Below are 18,812 nucleotides of genomic sequence, written 5' to 3'. Positions count from 1 at the left end.
CTCTGATCTGTGCCTTCTGGACTTGGATTTGGGCCAAAAAGGGCTTCAGAAATTGCTGGGAGCGTTTTCTGTAATTTCTGGTACGTGGCCTCTGTCACGCGTCCGCGTGGGTCACGTGGTCGCGTCATCTGGAGTTTTCCTTATCATGCATTCGCTTCGGTCATGCGTCCGCGTCATCTGTGTTTTGCTCGTGGCGCGCGATCGCGTCAGTCACGCGTTCGTGTCGCTGTCTTTTCGCGCCAGGCATACGGCCGCGTCGCCCACACGTTCGCGTCGTTGCCAGTTTCTTCAAAAACTCCATTTTGTGCTTTCCTTCCATTTTTGTATGTTTTCTTTCCATCCTTTAAGTCATTCCTACCTTAGAAGATCTGAAACTACTCAACACACAAATCACGGCATCGAATGGTAATAAAGGGTAATTAAAATAATTATTCTTAAAGCATAGGAAACATGTATTTCACAAATATCACATAATAAGGAAGGGAAAGTAAAACCATGCAATTAACATGAATAAGTGAGTGAAGGATTTGAATAAATCACTTAAATCAGGTACAAAATATATCATAAAATATGGGTTTATCAATCCCTTACCATTCCTAGCTATAGTACCTTCTTAGGTTGCAGGCGTGCCATGACCTGGGAAGCTCTCGCCCCTCGAGTTTGGATAGTCTGTAGTAGCCCTTCTCAAGTACTTCTATGACTCGGTAGGGTCCTTTCCAGTTTGCTGCCAGCTTTCCTTCTCCGGGTCGAGTTGTTCCAATATCATTTCGGTTTAGGATGAAATCATTCTCAGCGAATCCTCTTGGCACTACCTTTTGATTATACCTGGAAGCCATTCAACGTTTTAGTGCTTCTTCCCTGATCCGAGCTCTTTCTTGGATTTCAGGAAGTAGGTCGAGCTCTTCCCTTTGAAGTTGGGAGTTGGCTTCTTCATTGTAATGAACCACTCTAGGCGACCCTTCCTCGATCTCTACTGGGATCATTGCCTCTGTTCCGTATGCTAATCGGAAGGGTGATTCCTTTGTGGTGGAATGTGGCGTTGTTCGATATGCCCATAGGACTTGTGGGAGTTCTTCGGCCCAAGCTCCCTTTGCGTCTTGTAATCTCTGTTTTAGCCCAGCCAATATGACTTTGTTGGCAGCTTCGGCTTGTCCATTGGCTTGGGGATGTTCGACGGAAGTGAACTGGTGCTTTATGTTTAAGTCGGCTACTAATTTTCTGAAGTCTGCATCTGTGAATTGGGTGCCATTGTCCGTGGTGATGGAGTATGGGACCCCGAACCTTGTGACGATGTTCCTATATAGGAATTTTCGACTTCTTTGAGCAGTAGCGTTAGCTAGGAGTTCTGCCTCGATCCACTTTGTGAGATAGTCTACCCCTACTATGAGGAATTTAACTTGTCCCGATCCCTGAGGAAAGGGTCCGAGAAGGTCGAGTCCCCATTTTGCAAATGGCCAAGGTGAGGTTACGCTGATGAGCTCATCTGGCGGGCGATGTGAAAGTTGGCGTGTTTTTGACATGGTGGACATGTCTTTACGAACTCTGTGGCCTCCTTTTGTAGAGTTGGCCAATAAAATTCTGCCCGGAGTACTTTTTTGGTGAGCGCTTGTGCTCCGAGATGATTGCCACATATGCCACTGTGTATTTCTTCTAAAACTTCCTTCGTGTTGGAAGTCGGTACACATTTTAACAATGGTATTGAAATTCCTCTTTTGTATAGAGTATTGTTTATAATAGTGTAGTATTGTGCCTCCCATTTTAACCTTTTTGCCTCCCTCTCATCTGTAGGAAGCGTTTCTGTTTTGAGGTAGTTAATTATAGGAGTCATCCATCCTTGATCTAGACCTGTTATGGCTAGGACTTTTTCCTCTTTCGAGATTAACGGGTCCTGTAGTATTTCCTGGATGAGGCTTCTATTGTTGCCTCCTGGTTTGGTACTGGCTAGTTTTGAGAGTGCGTCAGCTCGGGCATTCTGTTCGCGGGATATGTGGCAGATCTCATATTCCCGGAATTGTCCGAGCTGTTCCTTGGTTTTACCCAGGTACTTTTTGATGCACGGAAAACTTGTCTCATAACAAATTTCCTTCGGCAAGTGTACCGAATTTGTCGTCAAGTAAAAACTCACAATAGAGTGAGGTCGAATCCCACAGGGATTGATTGATCAAGCAACTTTAATTAGAGGAATATTCTAGTTGAGCGAATCAGAATTTGAGTTGAGAATTGCAGAAAATTAAATGGCGGGAAAGTAAATAACAGAAAAGTAAATGCTAGAAATAAAGAGTTGAATGTAGATGACGGAAAGTAAATTGCAGAATCTTAAATGGGAATGGGGTAATTGCTCATAAAAGTAAATGACAGAAATTAAAGAGAATGGGTAAGATCAGAAATGGGGAGTTCATTGGGCTCAGGAGATGTTGCATTATCCGGATCAATTTCATTTTCATCTCTTCCTCAATCAATGCACTCATTGATCTCCTTGGCAATCTTAAGTGATCGAATTACAATTTCTTGTAATTCAATCTCTCAAATCTTGATCAATAGCCAATTCCTTGGTCAATTGCTCATGAGAAAAGATGAAGTATGGTCATTGATTATACCACATGCATTTCCCAAATAAAGTGTTGAGAGGATTATAGTCACATATCCATCCAAACCCAATTTGGTCCAGCATGAGAAAGCATTTCTAGCATGATCTCTTCATTCCTCTTTCAAGGTTCAGAAGATATCCAAGTTTGAATAGCTTCTTTTCCAAGATAACTACCCAATTGGATGAAGATCGAAAGCTTTCAAGTAAAATCAAGAGAAAAGATAGAAGAAGAATAATGAAAACTAGTATTGATCCATCAAATTACAACAGAGCTCCCTAACCCAATGAAAGGGGTTTAGTTGTTCATAGCTCTGGATAATGAAAACAAAGATGGAGAATACATGATGAAACTAGAAGTGCAGAGAAAGTAAAATACAGAGAGTAGTTCTATGCCAAGAGGCTCCCTATAATTTCCAACTCTCCTTTTCTAATTCAAAGCTACTCCTATATATACTACTCTTCTGATCTTCTAGTTGGCTCTTCAAGTCTTGGGTTTGGGCCTTTGGATGAAGCAGTTATCTTCTTTATTGGGCTTAGTTTTACTTGCAGAGAGAAAGTGTGAAGTGGGCAGAGACTTTAGCTCAGGACGTTAGTGGTGTTAACGTTTAAGTGGAAATGTGGGTTCGAGAACGTTAGTGACAAACACCTTTTTCACTAACGTTCCTCACCAAAGTAAGAGCCACGTTAACTCCAACGTTAGTGGCACAAACGTTGCCACTAACGTTGCCTCTTTGTCCTTCGCACACGTTATTAGGACTTACCTTTCCCAATAACGTTGAGAAGTCTCCCCCTTCCCTACGTTAGAGTCCACATTAACTTAGTTAACGTGGCTCTTTTAACGTAGGCTTGCCAACCTTCGAGAACGTTAGTGACACTTACCTTTGTCACTAACATTCCAATGTGCCCCTATTTCTCATGTTAGAATCCACGTTAACTAGGTTAACGTGGCTTCTAACGTGGCCATGCTAGCCATCTCCAACGTTAGTGACAAAGTTGAGTGTCACTAACGTTGGCTCATCATTCCCTTATCCACGTTAGCTTCCACGTTAACTAAGTTAACGTGGGAGTTAACGTGGCTCATAGTGGCTTGTGTGGGTTCATTCCAACGTTAGTGACAATGTTAGGTGTCACTAACGTTGGCGATCACATTCTTGCTTCACGTTAACTTCCACGTTAACTAAGTTAACGTGGGAGTTAACGTGGCTTATGGAGGCTTGGCCAACGTTAGTGACAAAGGTGAATGTCACTAACGTTGGCTTCTCTCTTGCTTCTTAACGTTAGAGCCCATGTTAACTAAGTTAACGTGGCTCTTAACGTGGCCACTTATGAGCTTGGTCCAACGTTAGTGACAAAGGTAAGTGTCACTAACGTTGGCTCCATTTCCTTTCCTCCACGTTAGAGTTCACGTTAACTTAGTTAACGTGACTCTTAACGTGGGCGATGATGGCTTCGAGAGCGTTATTGGCGATTACTTTTCTCATTAACTTTGCAAGTTACTCCCATTCCACGTTAGGAGTTACGTTAATTAGATTAACGTGGCTGCTAACGTGGTTCTTCCTTGCTTCCTTTGTCCTGAAATCAAGCAATAGAGTGCATCAAAGTTCTAGTCCAAGTCATGGGAAGTACAACATCCAATTTGTCATTAAATTCATGCAAAATCCTCATGAAATCATGTAAAGTGCACAATGTATGCTTGAATCAAGATGTAAGTGAATATCTATCCAAAACTAGCTTATTTTCTAAGGAAATGCATGAAACTACCCTAAAAACAGTAAAGAAAAGGTCAGTGAAACTGGCCAAAATGCCCTGGCATCACTTTTTCATATTGGGGTCCTTGGCTTGGTAGCTCCCCGTTATTTGTGAAGTGATCACTTGTGAGTCGCTGAAGATAATGAGTCTTTGAGCTCTAACCTCTTTAGCCAGCTTTAAACCAGCTAGTAGTGCCTCATATTCCGCCTGGTTGTTTGAGACAGGGAACCCGAATTTGAGAGAGAGTTCGATTTGGGTTCCTTGATTACTTTCAATTATCACTCCTGCGCCGCTTCCTGTCTTATTCGAGGAATCGTCCACGTAGAGATTCTATTCTGTGGGGGTTTCCGGGGTGTCTGTAAATTCTGCAATGAAGTCGGCTATGTACTGTGATTTGATGGCTGTCCGAGCTTCATATTGGAGGTCAAACTCGGATAACTCGACTGCCCATTGTAAAATTCTGCCTGCTAGATCTGTTTTCTGCAATATCCCTTTTATGGGCTGGTTGGTCCGAACCTTAATGCTGTGAACTTGGAAGTACGGGCGAAGTCGTCGAGATGTCAGTATGAGAGCATAGGCAAACTTTTCTATTTTTTGGTAGTTCAGCTCGGATCCTTGTAATGCTTTACTGATGAAGTATACGGGTTGTTGCCCTCTGTCGTCTTCTCGAACTAGTGCTGAGGCTACTTCCCGACTTCCTACCGCGAGGTATAATATGAGTGGTTCTCCTTCTCATGGCCGAGATAGGATAGGTGGCTGTCCTAGAAATTTTTTGAATTCTTGGAAGGCTTGTTCGCACTCCGTTGTCCATTCAAACCTCTTTCCTTTCCTTAGAGTAGCATAGAAGGGAAGAGATCTTATCGCTGATCCCGCTAGGAATCTGGACAAGGCTGCCAATCTCCCGTTGAGTTGTTGTACCTCTTTGACACAAGTTGGGCTCTTCATGTTAAGTATGGCCTGACATTTATCCGGATTTGCCTCAATTCCTCTTTGTGTGAGCATAAAACCTAAGAACTTGCCAGCTTCTACTGCAAAGGTGCATTTTGCAGGATTGAGTCGCATGCCATGCTTCCTTATAGTGTCGAACACTTGGACCAGGTCGGACAATAATGTCTCTTCACTTTGTGTTTTTATCAACATGTCGTCCACATAGACTTCCATGACTTTTCCGATATGATCCGAAAAGACCTTATTCATTAGCCTTTGATAAGTAGCTCCCGTATTTTTGAGACCAAAGGGCATCACAATGTAGCAGTAGTTTGCTTTTGGTGTTAAGAATGAGGTTTTTCTTGATCAGGTGGATACATTGGGATTTGATTGTATCCGGAATATACATCCATAAACGAGAGGTATTTATATCCGGAGGAGGCATCTACCAGGGCGTTGATACTTGGGAGTGGATAAGGGTCTTTTGGGCAGGCTTTGTTGAGATCAGTGTAGTCAGTGTACCTTCGCCACTTCCCATTTGATTTTTTCACCAAGACGACGTTAGCTAACCATAGTGGGTACTTGACTTCTCTTATGAATCCTGCCTCCAGTAGAGCTTGTACCTGTTCTTCCACAGCTTGGGATTGTTCGGGTCTGAGCTTTCTATGCCTCTATTGTACTGGCCGAGATCCGGAGTAGACTGCTAGCTTATGACACATTAACTCGGGGTCTATGCCTGGCATGTCTGCAGCCTTCCACGCAAAGAGATCGGCGTTTTCTCGTAAGAACTGTACGAGTGATTCTTTTATGTCTCCTTTTAGAATCGTGCCAATATTGGTTGTTTTGTCTAGGATGTCTCCGATCTGGACTTTCTCTACTTCACCTTCAGGTTGTGGATGGAGTTCTTCTCGCCTCTGAATTCCACAAAGTTCGATTGTGTGGAATTCTTCTCCTCTGCCTCTGAGGTTTAGACTTTCGTTATAACAGCGGCGCGCCATCTTCTGATCTACTTTTATTGTAGCTATCCCTTCTGCAGTTAGGAATTTTATGCATAGATGTGGAGTTGAAACTACTGCACCGAGTTGATTTAATGTTGTCCGAACTATTAGGGCGTTGTAGGCTGAACTCACGTCGACCATGATGTAGTCTATTTTGAGTGTTCTAGATTGGTTTCCTTTTCCAAAGGTTGTGTGTAGCGGGACGTATCCTAGTGGTTGCACTGGAGTGTCTCCCAGTCCAAACAGGCTGTTTGGATATGCTTTGAGTTCTTTATCTTCCAGGCCGAGCTTGTCGAAGGAAGTTTTCAATAAGATGTCGGCGGAGCTCCCTTGGTCTATCAGTGTGTGGTGGAGATTTGCATTTGCCAGTATAATGGTGATGACCATGGGATCGTCGTGTCCTGAGATGATGTCGGGTGCATCCTCCTTGGTAAACGTAATTGTGGGGATGTCAGGTGCTTCCTCCTTTCCTCCGACATGATATACTTCTTTGAGATATCTTTTGCGAGATGATTGGGAGATTCCTTCTCCTGCGAACCCTCCGTGTATCATATGGACATGTCTTTCTGGCATTCGAGGTGATCGCTCGGTTCGTCCAACCTCCTCGTCTCTTCTCCTTTTTCTTTGCTTATCGTCCCGGGTGGCCAGATACCGATCTAGTTTTACTTCTCTTACTAATTTTTCTATGACATTTTTAAGTCAAAGCATTCGTTGGTGGAGTGTCCACATACTCGATGGTATTCACAATATTCATTCCGGTTTTCTCCTCCTCTTTTGCCTTTGAGTGGTCGAGCTGGGGGTATTTTTTTGTGTGGCAGACTTCTTTGTAAACATCCACCAGGGACACCCTAAGAGGGGTGTAATTATGATATTTTTTAATTTTTCCCCTTGTCGATCTTCCCTCTTTTTTGGACTCTTTATCTTTGTCTCGGTAGGCGAATCCAGATTTTGAGGTTTCTCCTAGTCGAGAATTTTCTTCCATGTTGATGTATGTTTCCGCTCGTTCCTGCACTTCATTCAGAGATGTGGGGTACTTTTTTGATATAGATTGGCTAAAAGGTCCCTCTCTTAGGCCATTTATGAGGCCCATGATGGCGGCCTCTGTTGGTAGGCTTTATATGTCTAGGCATGTTTTGTTGAATCTTTCCATGTAGTTGCGAAGGCTTTCCCGATCTCCTTGCTTGATTCCTAATAGGCTGGGGGCGTACTTAGCCTTATCCTTTTGGATGGAGAATCTGGCCAGGAAATTTTTGGCTAAGTTATCAAAGCTTGAGATGGACTTCGGAGGTAGGTTGTCGAACCATCTAATTGCTATCTTTGTGAGAGTCGTTGGAAAAGCTTTGCAGCGAACTGCATCTGAGGCGTCGGTGAGGTACATTCTACTTCTGAAATTGATGAGGTGATGGTTGGGATCTGTAGTGCCATCGTATAAAATCATATTCGGAAGTTTGAAGTCCTTGGGGATTTTGGTCTTCATGATTTCCCTAGTGAATGGAACTTGCTCTTTGCAAGAGTTATCCTCAGGGGTGGACCGAGTAGTTTTGTCTTTGAGATCGGCTTCGAGTTTTAGAAGTTTATCTTCTAATTCTCGGCGTCGCCTTACCTCTCTTTGTAGATCCTTCCCAACTTCTCGTTGGTGCTGGGTTTCTTTTTCAAGTTGCTTTAAACGATCTTGAAGCGCTTCTATCACTCCTGGATTTGATGAGTTTTTGTCCCCGTTAGATTCCGGGGTATCTTTCAGCGTATTGCCCGCGTTTTTGTGCCGTGTTCTATCCTCTAGATCTGAATCGTGGTCGTTATCATGGTCATCCGCCATGGTGATGGGATGACTTCCAAGGTTCCCGGCAACGGCGCCAATGTTCCAAGGGTTACTTGAAACTGTAGGTCGATCTCGGACGAGATCTTCTGTGCTGGTCGGAGATGATGTGTCCGGCTGGTGAGTGACGGCCAGAGCTATTGTATCTGACGTGTTGATCTAGCTGCACTACTGATCCTTTATCACCGGAGGATGGGGGTACCTGCAAGGGACTCCGATGCTTAAGTTAGCGAGGGTATTAGCAGGTTTTTATGTAGAATCAGAGTATGAGTTATACTTGGGTGCTCCAGTGTATTTATAATGGTGTGGAGTGACCTTTTTAGATAAGATAAGTTAGTTATCTTATTTTATCTTATCTTATCTTTGGGTGAGGTCAGCTTATCTTTAAGGGAACCGCCTTTATCTCTATAGGCTTGGACTGCCTTTGGATTTGGATCGTGTTCCTCTATTTGGGCCCTTTACTGGGCTTTCCTGTCGATTTGGCCGAGCTCTTTGAGAAGAGGTCGGATAGCCTGACCTGAAGAGGTCGGTCGCTTTGTTACTGATCATCCCAGGTCGGATAGCTCGACCCAGGGTGTGAACAGGAGGCTTCCTTAGTACTGCCAGATGCAGCTTGCATTCCAGTCAGACTCTGAGAAATCATATTGACTTGCTGAGTCAATATTTTATTCTGAGCCAATATGGCATTCAGAGTATCAATCTCAAGAACTCCTTTCTTCTGAGTTGTCCCATTATTCACAGGATTTCTTTCAGAAGTGTACATGAACTGGTTATTTGCAACCATTTCAATGAGTTCCTCGGCTTCTTCAGGCGTCTTCTTCAAATGAAGAGATTTACCAGCAGAGTTGTCCAATGACATCCTGGACAGTTCAAACAGACCATCATAGAATATGCATATGATGCTCCATTCTGAAAGCATGCCAGAAGGACACCTTCTGATCAATTGCTTGTATCTTTTCCAAGCTTCATAGAGGGATTCGCCTTCCTTCTGTCTGAAGGTTTGGACTTCCACTCTAAGCTTACTCAACTTTTGAGGTGGAAAGAATTTGGCCAAGAAAGCATTGACCAACTTTTTCCAAGAGTTTGGACTTTCTTTTGGTTGTGAGTCCAACCATGTCCTAGCTCTGTCTCTTACAGCAAAAGGGAAAAGCATAAGTCTGTAGACCTCAGGATTAACCCCATGGATCTTAACAGTGTCACAGATTTGCAAGAATTCAGCTAAAAACTAATGAAGATCTTCCAATGGAAGTCCATGAAACTTGCAATTCTGCTGCATTAGAGAAACTAATTGAGGCTTAAGCTCAAAGTTGTTTGCTCCAATTGTAGGAATTGAGATGCTCCTTCCACAGAAGTCAGAAGAGGGTGCAATAAAGTCACCAAGCATCTTCCTTGCTTCTCCACTATTGTTGTTATTTTCAGCTGCCACACTTCTTCTTTTTCAAAAATTTCTGTCAGGTCCTCTCCAGAGAGTTGTGCTTTAGCTTCTCTTAGCTTCCTCTTTAGAGTCCTTTCAGGTTCAGAATCAGCTTCAACAAGAATGTTCTTATCCTTGTTCCTGCTCATAAGAAAAAGAAGAGAATAGAGAAGAAGAGGAATCCTCTATGTCACAGTATAGAGATTCATTTATGTGAGTAAAAGAAAAGAACAAAAGAAGAATGATGTAGAGAGAAGAGATGAAGAATTCGAACACAGAGAGGGAGAGAGGGTTCGAATTATAAGAAGAGAAGTGTTAGTAAATAAATAAAATAAATAGAAAGAGATGAGAGAGAGTTTTCGAAAATAATTAAAAATAAAGGAAAAATATTTTTGTTTTTATTTTAATTATTAGTTAGAATTCGAAATTATTAGAAGGAATATAATAAAATTAAAGTTTAAAACAATTAGTTAATTAAAAAGGAATTTTGAAAAAGTGGTGAGGAGTTTTCGAAAATTAGAGAGAGAAAAGTAGTTAGGTAGTTTTGAAAAAGATAAGAATTTTAAAAAATCAAACAAAAAGTTAAGTAGTTAATTCAGAAAGATTTGAAAATCAATTTTGAAAAGATAAGAAGTTAGAAAAGATTTTGAAATCAAATTTTGAAAAGATATGATTGAAATTTATTTTAAAAAAGATTTGAAAAATAAATTTAAAAAGATTTGATTTTTTAAATTAAAGTTGATTACTTGACTAACAAGAAACTAAAAAATATGATTTTAGAATTTAAAGATTGAACTTTTCTTAATAGGCAAGTAACAGTTTAAAAAAATTTGAATCAAAACATTAAATGTTAACATTAATTTTGAAAATCATGAAATAAAAGTAAGAAAAAAAGATTTTGAAAATCAATTTTTAAAACTTTCAAAAATAAAAAAAATGAAAAAGATTTGATTTTTTTGAAAAATATTTGAAAAGATAAAATTTTTAAATTGAAATTTTGGCTTGACTAATAAGAAACAACTAAATTTTAAAAATTTTTGACTAAGTCAATCCAAAATTTCGAAATTTATGAGTGAAAAAAGGGAAAGATATTTTTTTGATTTTTGAATTTTAAATGAGGGGAGAGAAAAACACAAAAAAGACACAAGACATGAAAATTATGAATCAAAACAAGAAAAAAATACAAGAACACCTTGAATGTCAAGATGAACACCAAGAAATTATTTTTGAAAAGCTTTAAGAAAAGAAAGACATGCAAGACACCAAACTTAGAAATTTTTAATGTTGAGACACTAACAAATTGAAAATGCATATGAAAACAAACAACAAACACAAAACAAGAAAATCACCAGATTAAACAAAGGCAGTCATCAAGAACAACTTGAAGATCATGAAGAACACCATGCATGAGTTTTCGAAAATTTTAAAGAAAAATTAAAAAAATGCAATTGACACCAAACTTAAAATTTGACACTAGACTCAAACAAGAAACACAAAATATTTTTGGTTTTTATGATTTTATAATTTTTTTTTTCAAAAATTAATTAGGAAAGGAAAATAAAAGAAATCCAAAATTTTTAATAAGAATTACAGGAATCATGCAATGTTATTCTAAAGCTTCGGTCCAAAAGATTAGACATGGCCAATGGCCAGCCAAGCTTCAGCAGAGCATTACATACAATAGCCAAATTGATGGGAATCAAAAGGCTCCTGCAATGATAAGTGAAAGCCTCGGTCCAAAAAATTTAGACATGGCTTGACAGCCAGCCAGGCTTCAACAGATCATGATGAAACTCTAGAATTCGTTCTTAAAAATTCTGAAGAACAAAATAAAATATATATTTAAAATTTTTTTTATTTTTTGGAAAATAAAAATAAAAAGCTTAAAAATAAAATAAAATTACCCAATCTGAGCAACAAGATGAACCGTCAGTTGTCCAAACTCGAACAATCCCCGACAACGGTGCCAAAAACTTGGTGCACGGAATCGTGATTCACACTTTTATTCACAACTCCGATGCAACTAACCAGCAAGTGCACTGGGTCGTCCAAGTAATACCTTACGTGAGTAAGGGTCGATCCCACGGAGATTGTTGGCTTGAAGCAAGCTATGGTCATCCTTGTAAATCTCAGTCAGGCAGATTAAATTGATTATGAGGTTTTGATAATTAAAATATAAATAAAACATAAAATAAGATAGAAATACTTATGTAATTCATTAGTGGGAATTTTAGATAAGCATCTGGAGATGCTTTATTGCTTCTGAACTTCTGCTTTCCTATTACCTTCTTCCAACCATGCATTACCTCCTTCCATGGCAAGATGTATGATCCTCTCGGATGAAAACAAATCCATATGCGCTGTCACTGCACGGCTAATCATCTGTCAGTTTTCACTAGCATCAGAATAGGACCATTGTCCTTTTGCACACTGTCACTGCGCCCAACATTCGCAAGTTTGAAGCTTGTCACAGTCATCCCTTCCCAGATCCTACTCGGAATACCACAGACAAGGTTTAGACTTTCCGGATCTCAGGAATGCTGCCAATGGTTCTAGCCTATACCACGAAGATACTAATCGCACGGACTCGGTCCGTGTATTAGATATCCAAGAGAATATACTCCAGCTATCGTCCAATGACTACGTTGAACATCATGTAGACCGCTTTGTGGTTGTCAGGCACACGGATCTTGGCAAAGCGAGTAATGAAGATTGGGTGATTGTCAAGGGTCACCCCTTCATTCTGACTTAACTAAATTAAGAACAAGAGTATATCTTGGAGAAGAAGTAAGCGTGAATTGAAAGAAAAACTATAGTACTTGCATTAATTCATGAAGAACAGCAGAGCTCCACACCTTAATCTATGGGGTGTAGAAACTCCACCGTAGAAAATACATAAGTGAAAGAGGTCTAGGCATGGTCGTGAGGCCAGCCTCCAAATGTGTACAATGATCAAAACTGAAAGGAAGATAAAAAAGAAGACGTAAAATAAATCTCTAAAAGTAGTTTTTATACTAAACTAGTAACCTAGGGTTACAGAAAATGAGTAACTAAGTGCAGATAGTGCAGAAATTCACTTCCAAGGCCCACTTGGTGTGTGCTTGGGCTGAGCATTGAAGATTTTTCATGCTTAGGCTGTTCCTGGAGTTAAACGTCAGCTTTAGTGCCAGTTTAGGCGTTTAACTCCAATTCTGGTGCCAGTTTGGGCGTTTTACGCTAGAATGTTTTAGGCTGACTTTGAACGCCATTTTGGGCCATCAAATCTCGTGAAAAGTATGGACTATTATATATTTCTGGAAAGCTCAGGATGTCTAATTTCCATCGCAATTGAGAGCATGCCAATTGGGCTTCTGTAGCTCCAGAAAATCCACTTCGAGTGCAGGGAGGTCAGAATCCAACAGCATCTACAGTCCTTTTTCAGCCTCTGAATCAGATTTTTGCTCAGGCCCCTCAATTTTAGCCAGAAAATATCTGAAATCACAAAAAAATATCAAACTCATAGTAAAGTCCAGAAATGTGATTTTTGAATAAAAACTAATAAAAATATAATAAAAAGTAACTAAAACATACTAAAAACTATGTAAAAATAATGCCAAAAAGGGTATAAATTATCCGCTCATCACTCGACCCAGGGTATGAACACTAAGCAAAAAGAAAAAGTCCGAAGAAGCCAGCCAAAAAATCATAAACAGGTGTGTAATAGTTTGATTAAATGATCTTTAGTTCCTGGAATATACGGTGGTTGGGAGGTGCTGCAAAAGTTAGTATGCTAAAGACTTTCAAAAATAAATTTAGGTTGGATATGTTGGGCCTAATAGAAATAAAAAAGGAATTAATAACTAAATTTGATGAGTGACAGAACATGTTGGGAGTCTGTAAATTCTATTGGGACTTCTGGAGAGTTATTGCTAATGTGGGATGAAGCGGCTTTTAAACTGTATAACTGCTATAAAGGGGATAGATGGATGTGTATAGAAGTTGTGGTAAAAGATAATTTTCATTGTGCTATTTGTTTAGTGTATGGTCTACATGAGAGAGCTGAGAAGATATCCATGTTGGAAGAATTGAGTTATATTGCAGGATTGTGTCAGGTGCCGTGCTGTTTCTTGGGGATTTTAATGAAATTGTGCACTTGGAGGAAAGAAAATGAGCGACTACATTATCAGCGTCTGTGGCAGAGGTTAAGACATGGATAAATGATATGGAGTTGATTGATTTGGCACTGAATGACAGAAGGTATACATGGTTTAGAGGACATTCATGCAGTCATATCGATAGGAGCGTAGTCTCCGTAGGGTGGCTTGATGTATACCCGGAGCTGTGCCTAAGGAGTGGCCCGAGAGGTTTATCGGATCACTGCCCTTTGATTATGGAAGACAGCAGAAGGATTGAGGGGCCACAACCATTCCATAGCTTGAACTCGTGGTTCACGCATGAAGGATTCTTGAGAATGGTGAAGAAAGAATGGAGGGAACTAGGTGATGTGCAATTCTTGCAGAAGATGAAAGCACTGTCAGAACCACTATGTAGATGGCATAAGCAGCATTTTGGGGATATGGCTGAGCAGATAAAGAAGCTTGAGGAAGAAATTAGGAAGGTGGATGATATAGTTAGTAGTGGACAATATGATGGTACAACAGAGGCTAGGAGAAGGGCATTAGTGAGGTGCTGCGAAAAGTGGTATCTAAGATAGGAGATGCATTGGAAGCAAATGTCAAGATCTCGACACGCCAATAAGATGGATCGGAACAGAAGGTACTTCCATAATATAGCTTCGGCGAGAAAGAGGAATAACCAGATTGAGTCGTTGGTCCTTAATGGGAGGATAGTAAGGAATCAAGCAAGAATCAAGATTGCAGTTCGGGACTTCTACAAAATCCTGTACCACCAGGAAGCGTCCCCAAGGGTGACCTTTAAGGATGGATTAGTTAATCGCTTAGAGAGGGAGGAAGCGGAAACTCTAGAGACGCTACCATCAGTAGAGGAAGTGAAGGAGGCAGTTTGGGATTATGAATCTTCTAAGGCTCCAGGGAGTGATGGATACAACATGTATTTTATAAAGAAGTGCTCGAATGAGATTGGAACGAAATATACTGCAGCTGTGATGAATTTCTTTGAGACTGCAAGATTACCAGCAGACGCTAATGTCACATGGGTAGCGCTGGCCCCGAAATTCGTTGAGGCTAAGGAGATAAAAGATCTTAGACCTATCAGTATGGTTGGGTGTGTCTATAAGGTAATCTCTAAATTGTTGACATGAAGGATGCGGAGTGTTATGCCAGGCTTAGTTGGAGAGTCACAGAGTGCCTTTGTGAAGGGGAGAAAGATACATGATGGAGCGTTAATTGCATATGAAATAGTGCAATGGTTGAAACAGAAGAAGAAGGCATCAGCGATTATTAAACTCGACTTCCAAAAAGCATATGACAGAGTCAAATGGTGCTTTGTTGATACTGTGCTGGAGAAGATGGGATTTGGAAGAACATGGAGGGCATGGGTTAGGGAATGTGTTACATCGGCTTCAATCTCTATTATGGTTAATGGGTCACCATCGAAACCATTCAAAATGGAGAGGGGACTACGTCAAGGTGACTCTTTATCACCATTTTTTTCGGATATCTCCACTCTTAGTCGGTAGGGACAATATAGAGTTATCACACTTACAATTTGCTGATGACACTATATTGTTTTGTCCGCCGGAGGAGGAGACACTAAGAAACTATAAGAGGCTTCTGAGGTGCTTTGAAATGATGTCTGGCTTGAGCATTAACTTTGAGAAGTCCAACTTGATACCAGTGAACTGCAGCTCGGAGTGGATGAATCGGATGTGCCAGCTACTAGGTTGTAAAGAGGCAGCTCTACCGGTGAGATACCTTGGCATTAGTCTAGGAGCAAATCTGCGGTTGGTAAAAACTTGGAAGCCACTTCTAGATAAGGTGGAAGAGAAACTTAGCTTGTGGAAAGCAAAGATTCTTAGCAAGGCTGGTAAGCTGGTATTTATTAAGTCGGTAATTAACAGCCTACCTATTTATTACCTGAGTTTGTACAAGATGCCTAATGCGGTAGCACGAAGAATAATATCCTTACAGAGGAGGTTCTTTTGGGGGAAGGATGATGGTCGACCTGGTGTGGCCCTTGTGAAGTGGGAGCTGATCCAGGCACCAAAGAAGTTAGGAGGATTGGGGGTGGGTAATGCGGTGGTCTGGAATACAGCCTTACTATTTAAATGGTAGTGGCGGTTCTCGAAGGAAGACTGCCCTCTATGGAAGCAGATTGTATGCTCCTACAGTAGCTTGAACCCAAATCACTTGTTGTCAACTCAGACATTGCCGAAGAAAGGGGGTCCGTGGAGAGATATATGTCAAGTGCAAATAAAAGAGCAACATGTCAGGCAGAAGATGATTGATGGCCTTGCTATGGAAGTAGGAGATGGAAGATCCACCAGATTTTGGGAGGATACATGGCTACAAGTGGGGAAGCTGAAAGACTCCTTTCCGAGACTCTTCTTGATTTCAAACCAAAAAGAATCAGTAATTGGGGAGTGTGGGTTCTGGGATGGGATATAGTGGGTTTGGCACTTCCAATGGAGAAGAGAACTATGACAGTGGGAGACAGATACATTGAACCAACTGCTTCATGTCCTACAATCTGTTAGACTGATAGCAGATGTGCAAGATAGAGTCGTGTGAAAATTTTATAAGGAATGCATTTATTCTACTAATTCTTTTGTGCAGGCTTTGCAAGAAGAGACTTTGGATGAGGAGTTACTGAGATACAGGTTCACAAAGGAGATCTGAAAAGGCCTAGTTCCGCCTCGAGTGGAGTTATTCGCCTGGTTTGTGTTGGTAGGCCGGGTCAATACAAAGGACCGGCTAAGTAGGTTGGGGATCTTACAACAGAATGATGTTTTGTGCATGCTGTGTAAGAAACGTGCTGAAAATATACAACATCTATGTATTACTTGTGAGAACTCTTGGCAGGTGTGGTGTGCTTGGATATCAGCGTTTGGAGAGACGTCGGTTGTTCCTGGTAACTTGAAAGAGCTTTATGAAAGTTGGAGATCTGTGCCGATGAGAAAAGAGAGGCGTAAGTATTGGATACTTGGATTCTTCTCAGTCATATGGATTATTTGGCTACGCCGGAATGATGCTATATTTCAAAGCAAGGAAACAGGAATTGGCAAATGCGTGGAGCAATCATTTTCATGTGCTACGGAATGGTGTTGTAAATAACCCATGTTGTTGATGGCTATGCCGGAAATGACATAGGAGTTGTTACGTATTTATAGTTATTGTCTTAGTATTACTTTGCTCCACTTGTGTGTTGAGCTCTTACTTTCAAAAAAAAGATTTTAATATGGTATCAAATTTGAGTTCTAAAACAAGTGCATCCATCTCCTCTTTCAATTTCTACTCGCATTGCTAATTCGTCCTCATCCATCTCCTCTTTTAATCTCTACTCAGCGTTGCCAATTCTACTAATTGTTTATTCCATTCTCTTCCATTCTCTTCCACTAGCTTTTCATTCATTCAAAAATAAAAGAGCTTTTTAAAATTTTATTTTGCTGTGCTTAAAAAATTTTACTATTTTATTTTTGTAAATTAAATTTAAAAATTAAATGGTGTGAAATTTAAGTTTAATTTTTTTTTGTTATATTCAACTATTTTTTGTTATATTCAGCTGGTTTTTTTTTTTTAATTTCAAGCTCATTCAATGTATTTTTCAATTTGATGGAAATATGATCATTTTTCTATTAGTGTATTTTTTACTTTTTTTTTTCTGGTGCATTTTTTTGTGTTTCTTTCTTTGAGAAAAATCCAAAATAGCTCCTGACAATTACCTTAAAAGACAACGAGGTCCTTGACAAAAATAAAACCCAACTCGGCCCTTGACAATTACCTCGAAAGGACAACGAAGTCCCTGTGCCAAAAAAAAAAGTCTATTTTTTTAGCACATGGGCAAATCAGTCCCAAAAAAAAGATCAGGGCCAGATTGGGTGTTTTTTTTTTTCTTGAGAACCTCGTTGTCATTTCGAGATAATTGTCAGGGTCAAATGGGGTATTCATTCTTTTTTTTTATTATTCAAAGCCCCTCTACCGATGATAAAAGAAACAAATATCTAAAAGTGTAAATTCAACAATAATTGGCACAAGGCATAAAGATTCATTATTATTTATATTCAAATATAAAGACTCATTTATATTCTTATTCAATATAGGGTGTGTTTGGTTTTGCGTTAGAAAGAAGAGAAGTACGTTTGAGTGCATTGAACGCTTCCTCTCTTGTAGTCCCTTTAGTATTCAAATATTTCAAATATATAATTATATTTTTTTTATTAAATTTTTACTTTTGATTTTGTATTAAAAAAATATTTTTGTTTGGCTTTGTAAAAATTTGTAAGTGTAATTCTTGTATATTAATTTATTATTATAATTTTTTTATAATATAAATTATTGATCCCATTAAAAAGAACAAAGTAAATAAAAAACTAATTATAATTAAGAATAAAATCATAAATAATTAAAATTTATAGTTTAAAATAATATTAAATAAAAGAGTATCGAGAGTATTAAAAAAATTATAAGTAATATAATTTAATAAGTATATTTTGATATATTTTTCATATATTATTTTTGCTTTTGATATAAAAATTATTTTGTTAATTTTTATATATTATTTTTATTTTAGTAAGTAAATGTTAATTTTATTATAAAATTAATTTATAATATCTATTTAAATATCTAAATTAAAATGAAAAAATAATAAAAAAAATTATTTAAGTTGATGTTTATTTTGGTAATTTTTTATCTAAAAATAATTTTGAGTAGTGTAATCCAAACAATATTTACTTTACTATAATCCATTTTGATAAAGATTAACAAACATAAATCACTTTAACACAAACTAAATTTTCATCAAAATCAAATTTGCAAAATCAATTTTATGCAAACTCCCGTTTACAAACTGAAATCCAAACACACACATAATCTCCTCTTTTTCAAATTTCAACCGTATTCTCATTTTCAAAGCCAAATTCAACTATACTCTCAAGTTATATGATTTATTTGTTTTTACTTGAATTTTGTATTTATCTTTTAATATTAATATAATTTTTTATATTTAAAAATATTAATTTTAAATATTTCTCATTTTAAAATATCCACTTTACATTATTTTTGTTAAACATCGTGACCGTCTCTTTAACAAAATAAGAAAAATAATTTTTTTATGAAAATAATTTATTTAAAATAACAAATTATAATTGAATAAAAATATCATTTTAAATTCTAAAATATTAAAAATACATTTTAAAAATAGACT

At 38.8% G+C, this 18,812-nt stretch overlaps 1 protein-coding gene across 1 annotated transcript; it reads left to right on the top strand.

Annotated features, from left to right (window-relative positions):
* Positions 1–13,692: 13,692 nt before the first annotated feature.
* Positions 13,693–14,184, top strand: LOC148548154 (uncharacterized). The gene has a single exon (XM_088495581.1). The coding sequence runs from the start codon at positions 13,693–13,695 to the stop codon at positions 14,182–14,184; it is 492 nt and encodes a 163-aa protein (XP_088351707.1).
* Positions 14,185–18,812: the final 4,628 nt, after the last annotated feature.

Source organism: Arachis ipaensis, chromosome B8 (genome assembly GCF_059453495.1).
Source record: "Arachis ipaensis isolate K30076 ecotype BB chromosome B8, ASM5945349v1, whole genome shotgun sequence".
NCBI lineage: Eukaryota > Viridiplantae > Streptophyta > Magnoliopsida > Fabales > Fabaceae > Arachis > Arachis ipaensis.
This window is presented reverse-complemented; position numbering and strand designations above follow the sequence as displayed.

Coding starts and splice junctions, on each gene's coding strand:
- LOC148548154 (XM_088495581.1), top strand. CDS start 13,693: ATGGAGTTGATTGATTTGGCACTGAATGACAGAAGGTATACATGGTTT.